General features: G+C 68.2%; 1 protein-coding gene across 2 annotated transcripts in view; it reads left to right on the forward strand.

Annotated features, from left to right (window-relative positions):
- The window catches only part of DNMT3A (DNA methyltransferase 3 alpha), a 32,519-nt gene that overhangs the window by 5,817 nt on the left and 18,052 nt on the right, over window positions 1-8,650 (forward strand). Inside the window, exons 3-4 of one of the 2 annotated variants that reach the window (XM_027669183.1) lie at window positions 1,173-1,277; window positions 7,373-7,694. In XM_027669183.1, coding sequence (XP_027524984.1) covers window positions 1,173-1,277; window positions 7,373-7,694 — 427 coding nt within the window. The remainder of the gene's footprint in view (window positions 1-1,172; window positions 1,278-7,372; window positions 7,695-8,650) is intronic. The other variant, XM_027669184.1, reaches the window with a different exon arrangement.

Below are 8,650 nucleotides of genomic sequence, written 5' to 3' on the forward strand. Positions count from 1 at the left end.
ATGGGGCACCATGGCCATGATGCACCCTGGCCACGGGGCACGGTGTGTCCCGACCCTGCAGACCTTCCTGTTGGACCCTTGGGGACATGCCAGCCGCATCCCGGTGGTGCAGCCGCCCCAGCCCGGGGGGACGCGGGGCAGGAATGCGTTCGGGGCTGGCGCCCGCCGGGGTGCGGGGCTGCGCGGCTGCAGCTGGATGCCGGCGCTGTCTGGCTGCCAGCCCCATCCCCTCCCCGGCCTCTCCCTCGCCAGCCCCCCGCCGGCCTCTCCTCCTTCCCCTGCTCCCCCTCCGCGGCCTCTTCCTGCCTTGGCTGCTGCCGCCGGGATCTTCTGGGGCTCAGGTGAAACGGGCCCCGCGCCCCCCGGGACCCCGCGCACCCCTCGCCCCGCCGCGTCCCCCCGCCGTGCCGGGCTGGACCCCCGGGCGGGGCTGGTTCCCCCGGCACGCCGCGGTCCCTGGCACTGCCGCGGCCTTGCTGCGGGAGCAGGTTCATTTCCCGGCCCACGATCCCGCTCCGCCGCCATGCTGGCGCCTGCCTCTGCCAGGCCCAGGGCACAGCACCGGGGAGGGGACGGGCTGTGGGGCACTGGCAGCTGCTCCGGGGCACAGCTTGGTCCCCAGAGCTGGCAGCTGCCTGCTCCAAAGGCACCTGGCTCCTGCTGCCGTCCCTTGTCCCCAGGGAGCTTCACAGCTGCCTGCAGGCCCGTGATGTGCCGTGCCATGGGGGCCGTGCATCCCCTCCCGTTTTCCGTGGGGCGAGAGCCCCCAGCCCCACACAGCAGGGCTCGGGTGGGCTGCAGCAGCGGGCAGACACCCCTGAGCCAGTCGTGGCGCAGTGGCACAAAGGCAGGGGGGTCACTCGGTGAGACCCCCAGCCCACAACGGCCTGCGCCACAGCCTGAGCCTGGCAGGAGCCACTATCACCCTTCTAAGTGTCCTGGTGCCGCTGGCCCGGCAATGCCACGCTGCTCCCACGTTGCCAGGCAGGCGTCTGTCCCCCTGCGGTGCCGGTGCTGTGCCCGTCTGTCCCCCTGCGGTGCCGGTGCTGTGCCCGTCTGTCCCCCTGCGGTGCCGGTGCTGTGCCGGTGCTCCCGGTGCCGAGCGGGAGCTGAGCCGTGCCCGTCCCAGGCTGCCTGGCAGCATAACCATCCTCTCTGTCTCCGGCTCACAGGGGGAAGAGGAGCCCGAGGAGAACCCGAGCAAGGAGGAGAAGCAGGAGCCGGGGACGCCCATGAGGAAAGCGGGGCGGCCCGGGCGGAAGCGCAAGAATGCCCAGGTGAGCCACGGGCGCCGGGGCCAGGTGGGGGGCGGGGGGTGTCCCCCCGTGGGGCCATCCTGTCCCGCTGCCGCGGTGGCAGGAGACCTTGGCTCCCGTGTGCCCTGGACTGTGCCACCCGTCCCCCGTGCCGCAGCACCCGGCCAGAGGGGACCCCAAGAGCGGCAGGAGGGGGTGTCTGCCCCGGCCCCCAGCGCTGCCCCCTCCCCGTGGCCCCCGGTGGGACCATCCCACTCAGTGCAGCTCTGAGCCCCTCCCACGTGTTCGGGGGCTGGGACCCCGGACCCCCACTCAGCCCAGGCTGAGCCCCCACTGGCTTCCCTGGCTCCTGTGGGGCAGGTGATGACGCCCCAGCACGCCGGGCTCAGTCAGCTCCTGACTCCCCAGTCCAGCCACACCGTGGCCACGGCTGTGGGGTGAGGGGGTGCTCAGGGTTTGGGGCAGCAGCTGGCTCTGCTGAGGCACAGGGATGGTCACCCGGGGATTGGGACACTCGTGGGGGCCATGGTGTGTCACTGTGCCATCGGGGAGCTGTTGAATTCAGTGTCAGGAGGAGGAGCAGGTTCCTCTGGATGCTGGAGGCCTAGAGGGAAGGTACCCGTCATCTCCCGAGCTCAGGCTGTGTCCCCACTCCCCATCCCCACAGGAGGGGACAGAGGGGTGACAAACAGGTCCAGGGTGATGAGTGGGATGGGGAGATGAGCAGGGCCGGGGGGACAAACTGAGCTGAGGCGCCTTCACTCCTAGAAGGTTGCAAATCCTTTTTATAAAAGTTTCTGGCTGTAGAAAGGGTTAATCCTGTGCTGGGACAGTTCCAGGTCTGTGATGCCTGTCCCGATGGTCCCTGATCCCTGCCATCCTGGTGCCAGGGGGCCAGGGAAGGTGGGACAGCCTCACCTGGGATGGATGGGGGTGCTCTGGGGCTGGAGGACACGGCCAGGCTCCCGCTGGGGCGGGAGGTACACGCTGGGGCGGGGGGAGCCGCTGCTGTGGAAGAACAATGCTGGCATGGGAACAAGTGGGGAACGTCGTCAGGAACAGCCGGAGCCTGGGAGCCAGGAGGGCTCTGGCCGGCAGAGCTGGCGGCCCCAGGAGCCCCCCGGCACAGTAGGGGGGTGGTGGCAGTGCCAGGGTGCCCGGAGCTGGCTGGGGGGTGCCCATCCCCGTGTGCTCCCACACACCTGCCCCGTGCCGGTGCCGGCACATCGGCCGGCGGCTCCCGGTGCCAAGTGAGTGGAGCTGGCATGGCCCGGCCCGGGCACTGCCAGGAGCCCAGGGAAGCCCCGGCCGGGTGTGAGCTGCTAAAAATACCCTCCCTGCGGAGAGCCTGCCATGCCAGGGGAGCCAGAGTGGGGCGGGGGGAGCTGGCACGTGGGGTGGGCACCGGGCTGGCTCCGTGGGGACTGGCTGGGGGTCCGCAGCACCCCCTCAGAGGGACCCAGTGGGCAGATCGTGGCAGGAGGGGCTGAGCACCCTCCTCACACCTGGGCAGGGATGTGTGCCTGGCTTGGGCACAGGGGGCTGGAGGGGGAACAGGCTGGGGCTGGCTGGGGCAGCCCTGCAGGGACGGGGGGGCCATGGTGTCGGTGAGCCGTGCCGTGCCACGCTGAGCCACGCTGTCCTGAGCTGTGCCAGGCTGTACCACGCTGTCCTGGGGCGTGCTGTGCCATGCTGAGCCATGCCATGCTGACCTGTGTCATGCTGTGCATGCCAAGCCAGTGTCCCCGCTCCCAGCTGGGGCTGGCACCTTCTGCGGGTTGTACCATGGGTGGCAGTGGCTCTGCCAGCACCTTCCCCTGGCAGAGCGGGCACAGCCCCGCCAGTCTGGAGCTGCCACTTGTGCTCTGGGCTGGGATGGGCATGAGGGTCCCTGAGGGCTGTCCCCAGTCATTCCTCAGCAGGGAGTGTCTCCCCAGTGTCACCCCTGGGGCAGTGGGGTGGGCACGGGGCCGTTCAGCCTGGCGGGCTCCTGGTGGAGCAGCCTCCTTGGCCAGGGCCCAGCGGAGGGGAGGGAGCAGGAGAAAGGCAGCGCTTGTTCCCAGGGCCTGGCGGCCGGAGGAAGCGGGTGGGTGGGTGGGCAGGAAGGCTCCCGCCGCCGGCCCTCCTCAGGGATGGGGATGGGCGCCAGGGCAGCCAGGGAGGGAGCAGGCCATGGGGTGGGTCCTGGTCTCCCCTTCCCCTGCACCTCCCTGGCCCAGTGTCTGAGCAGCAGCACCAGGACATGCCAGTGCCACAGAGGGCCCAGTGAGCCGGGGTCTGGTTCCAACCCAGGTAGGGAAGCTGGGGCACCAGGTTCGGCCAGGATGGCTGTGGAGGGGCTGGAAGTGTGAGGAGGCAGGTGTTGGATGGGTGGCATGGCGTGGCATGGCATGGGGACCATCCAGGGCGGCTGTGGTGCTGTGTGGGCTGTGTGTCTGTCCTGGCAGGACGTCATGCAATGGGCCACTATGCCTGTCCCATCCCAGAGTTAATGTCCCACGTGTCCCCATGCTGGCACAGCTTCCTGGCATTGTCTAGTGGCACCGCATGGCCAGTGGTGACAGTCAGTCCCAGTGCCACTGCCAGAGCCTTGCAGAACTGAGGGGAGCAGCTCGGGCACCAACACCCACGCTGGCTGAGCCCCTGGGACCCATCCTGCCAACCCCTGCTGGGCTGAGCCCCCGGGACCCATCCTGCCAACGCCTGCTGGGCTGAGCCCCCAGGACCCATCCTGCCAACCCCTGCTGGGCTGAGCCCCTCCGCAGCCTCCCTGAACCTCACAGCCGGCCTGAGCTCCCCACAGCTGCCCTGAGCCCCCACAACCACCCTGAACCCTTACAGGCCCCCCAGACCCCGCAGCCAGGCCTCCACCAGTCCCTGCACCGCCCGACCCAGAGCACATCATTGGCCTTCCCATTTCCTCCCGGGAAGCCCCACAGCCCCTGCGATTGTTCTCGGCGCCGTGTCCAGGATACAGCCCCAGGCCGAGGTGGGAGTGGGGCCGGGGGGCGGCTGGGACCACTCACAAGTTGCCCTGGGGAGAGGGCAGCCAGGGAGCCCTGAGGGCGAGCTGGCTGGGCTGGAGTGCCGGGCTGGGGGACGCGGTGGGAGGCAGGTCCCCTCCCGCTCACCGTGGGACCAGCGGGGACTTTGCTCCCTGGCATCCATCTTGTCCCTGGTTCCAGCTCCGTGTGCTGCTCCCAGGCCTCCCCACGGTGTCCCGGCAGCCATGCCCTCACCGTGTGGTGTCTGACCCTCACAGAGCCACAGTGTCCCTGGGCCGGGCACACCAAGGTCTCTGTAACCCCGTGTGTGCCCTCGCTCGTGTCCAGGCGTGCCCACACCATGGCATGGCACGACACCTCCACCTTCCCAATGGCACTGGTGTCTGCCTGCGGGAATGTGCCCTCCCTGGGGATTGGGCCTGATGCAGCCAGGACGGGGAGAGGCCGCCACCGGTGCTTCTGGACACCCTGTGAGGGTCCCCCCAGTCCCCAACACCCCCCGGCCCCCAACACCCCCTCGCCAGCCCCTCCTCGTCCCCTCCCTGCCGGCTGGGGAGGAAGTGACAATGCCAGCGCCGGGCCGGGCCGGGCAGGAAGCGCCGTGGTGGAGGCGCCTGCGCGGGCGGCAGGGCCGGGGGTCCGGGCGGCACCGGGGGGACGCGCCATGGTAAGCGGCCCACGGCCCTCGGGCACACGGGGAAGGGGGTTCTGTGCCCTGTGGCACAAATCTGGGGAACCTTGGGGAGCAAAGACACCCCTCTGCCACCTGCCATCCCAACCCTGAGCCTGTGCCTCGGCCTCAGCATCCCCTCCCTGGCCCCCTCCCCGGGGGCAGCACCGCGAGCCCCCCAGTGCACACCGAGCCCCCCGACAGCACAGAGTTCCCTCCCTGGTACCCGGCCACCAAACGGGGCATCCTGGAACCCATAGTTGGCTGGGCACAAGCAGGAGGGTCCCTGTGGCCACCCACGGCTGTGCCACCCTGGCACCACCTGTGCCACCCTGGCACCACCTGTGCCACCCTGGCACCCTCCTGTGCTGCGGGACAGCACTGGTGGCACCAGGCGGGAGCAGCGGTGCCTGTGAGTATCTGTGCATGGGGTGCTCAGTGCTGGTGTTGGAGGTGACAACAGGGTGGGCGCCCCATGCCCGTGGCAGTGTGTGGGGTCTCCAGGGGGGACGGTGCCTGAGCAGCTCTGTGGTGCTGGGATAGTGAGAGCCAGGCCCCAGGGATGGGGTGTCCTGGCATGGGGGGGGGTCTGCACCCCCTGTGAGGGCACTGAGTGGGGTGGCAGCAGAACTGGAGGGGCTGGCAAGTGGCGGTGGCCGTGCCCACCCTGCCGGGGCTGTGCCAGCAGCAGCTCTGCAGAGCCACAGCAGCACTTTCACTCTCCTTGGCCACGGAAACCACTGAGCTGGGCTGTGCCTCTCGCTCTGACTCCTGCTCCCACTGCCGAGCTGAGCAGTGCTGTGCTGTGCTGAGCCAAGCAGTGCTGTGCTGTTCTGTGCTGTTCTGTGCCATGCTGAGCCATGCTGTGCTGAGCCAAGCAGTGCTGTTCCATGCCGTGCCAAGCTGTGCCGTGCTGTTCTGTGCCATGCCGAACCATGCTGTGCTGTGCGACTCCACAGGCTGGCAGCATGGCAGGGTCCCACGATGCCATCCCCAGCCCCGGGCCCTTGTCCCGTGCTCGACCCCACTGTCTCCCACGCTCCCGTCGGCTTGGTCTGTTCTGTGGCATGTGCCAGGGCTGGAACACGTGAGCGATGGCACAGCCACCCCCGGGGCTCACAGTCAGGCTCTGTCACCGCTCTGTCCCTGCTCTGTCCCTGCTCTGTCCCTGCTCTGTCACTGTGCCAGCCAGCCAGGGACGGCTGCACTGTCCCGTGGTGTTGGCACTGCCCGTGATGTGCCCCGCTGTCACACACAGGCAGCGTTCTGGCCTGGGCCTGAGGGTGTCAGGGTGTTATGTTCTAGTCACAAAGTGTCGTGGCAGTGCATCCAGGTCCCCCTGGTGTCCCATCCTTGTGTCTTGGTCCTGAGGATGCTGTGGACGTGTCTGCTGTTTCCTGAGGGTGTCGTGGCAGTGTGTCCTGGTCCTTGGGGTGTCATGACAGTGTGTCCTCATCCTGAAGTTGCCATGATGATGTATCCAGGTCCTCCTGGTGTCACCTGTTTCCATCCTGGTGCTGTGGGTGTCTTGTCCCTCTGTCCATGTCCTGAGGATGCCATGTCATTGTGTCCTGCTCTGAGGGTATTGCTGTAACGTGTCCTGGTCCTGAGCAGGCCATGGAAGTGTGTCCTGGTCCATGAGGGTGTCATGTCCGTGTGTCCTGATCCTCAGAGTGCCATGGTGGAGTGTCCTGGTCCTGTCATTGCCGTGGCATTTTGCCCTGGTCCTGAGGGTGCCATGATGGTGTGTCCAGGTCCCCAGGATGACACAGCAGTGTGTCCTGGTCATGAGGGTGTCACATCCATGCATCCTGGTCCTGAGGATGTCATGGCATTGCATCCTGGTTCCAAAGGTGCCATGGCAATATCTGATTCTCAGCATGTCACACCCCTGTGTCCTGGCACTGATGGTTTCATGGCCACGTGTCCCAGCCATGGAAGTGTCCCAGCATCTCTCCTTCTCCTGAGTGTGCAGTGGTCACTGCTCCTTGCAAAGCACCATGTCCTGGTCCTGAGGGTTCCTTGGCCATGTGTCCTGGCCCCCAGGGTGCTGTGACACTGTGTCCTGGTCCCAAAGGTGCCATGGCAGCCCCGGCCTCCCGGCAGGCATTGGTAGCTGTCACTTCTGGGATGCAGGAGGTGGGACTTGGACTTTTTGGCGTGATGTCCCCAGGTTGTCGCCACATAATGGAGCCATGTCTGGGGGGTCTGTGGGCTACAGTCCCAGAGATTGCCTTCGTGCTGTGACATCTGTGGTGTGGAAGTGGAGTCAGGCCAGGGGGACAGGGACAGGGTCTGCACGGGGCCGGTCACACCGAGGTGATGCAGGAGCTCCTGCCGTGGGGTCCGGTGGTGGCTCTTGTGGCACGGGTGGGATGTGACCGGGGCCATGCCCCGCCCTGCCAGCACCCACCAGAGCTCCTTCCCCTCCCTCTCTGCAGGTGGAAAGCAGTGACACCCCCAAAGACACAGCGGCCGTCCCCAAGTGCCCCCCGGCCTGCCCGGAGGCCAGTCCCGCCGAGCCGCTGCCCAACGGGGACGTGGAGGGGGACGCGGAGGAGGGCGGCGCGAGCCCCAAGGGCGGCCGGCCCGAGGAGGACGACACGGAGAGCATTCCCGACGGAGAGACCGGCCGGGCGCTGGAGAACGGCCGCTGCACCCCCAAGGAGGGCCTGGACGCCCCGGCCGATGAGGGTGAGCTGGCCCCTTCCGACCCCCAGAAGAAACGCGGGAGGAGGAAACTCCTGGAGGCCACAGAGAAAAGTAAGAGCTCGGCGTTGGGGGCTCCCCCCGGCCCCGCTCCGGGCTGGGGAGCACGGCCACAGGAGGAGGAGCGAGGGCTGAGCCCCCAGTGCCACGCGGGATTTGGGGTGGGGACAGCAGGTCTGAGCAGGGGTTGCGCCCGCACGTTCATCCCGTCACCCTCCGTCGCCCTTTCCGACAATGGGAACGGGGATGTTGCTCCTCGTGCCCTGTGGTGCCAGGGCGTCCCCGCCCACGTGTGAAACCACCCCGGTGTGGTGTCCGTGGGTCCCTGCCTGCATGTGAGACCACCCTGGTGTGTGTGCCCACCCTGCATGGCAGCCCTGCACGTGCCGGGGGCACAGAGGGCACATTCCCTGTCCCGGGACTGCGGTGCCGAGGACGTGCCAGCTCTGGTGCCGGGAAGCAGGCGGGATGGAGGGATTGACACCGCACCGAGGGTCATCCCCAGTGCCCAGCTGGGGGGGCAGCTCTGCACAGGAGGGCCTGGGGGTCCCGGGGGTTCCTGGGCTGCATTGGGAGGTACCCAAGTGGTGCCCGTGGGGTGAGGCCACCCCGGAGCGTGGGGCCCAGCTGTGGCTCCCCAGGACACGAGGGACAGGGCCGGGCTGGGGAGAGCCCAGTGAGTGCCTGTGCTGGGGAAAGGCTGCGGAGCCGGGGCTGCTCAGCCGGGAGCAGAGCGGGCTCGGGGGATCCGGGGCTGTGGCACCTGCAGGGAGGTGCCTGGAGGTGAGCCAGGCGCTCCCAGGGGTGCCCAGGGACAGGACCAGAGGCCACGGCATGGGCTGGAGCCCGGAGGGTCCTTCTGGACCTGGGACACTCTCCTCAGGGTTCCCAGCTCTGGTGCTTGGGGGCTTCCCAAGCCAGATCAGCAGAGACCGACTGCCCGCCAGGCTGAGCCAGGGATGGGGGCGAGGAACAGCTGGGATGGAGCTGGGAGAGGCTGAGATGGAGAG

This window comes from Corapipo altera, unplaced genomic scaffold (genome assembly GCF_003945725.1).
Source record: "Corapipo altera isolate COAL_440 unplaced genomic scaffold, ASM394572v1 288, whole genome shotgun sequence".
Lineage (NCBI taxonomy): Eukaryota > Metazoa > Chordata > Aves > Passeriformes > Pipridae > Corapipo > Corapipo altera.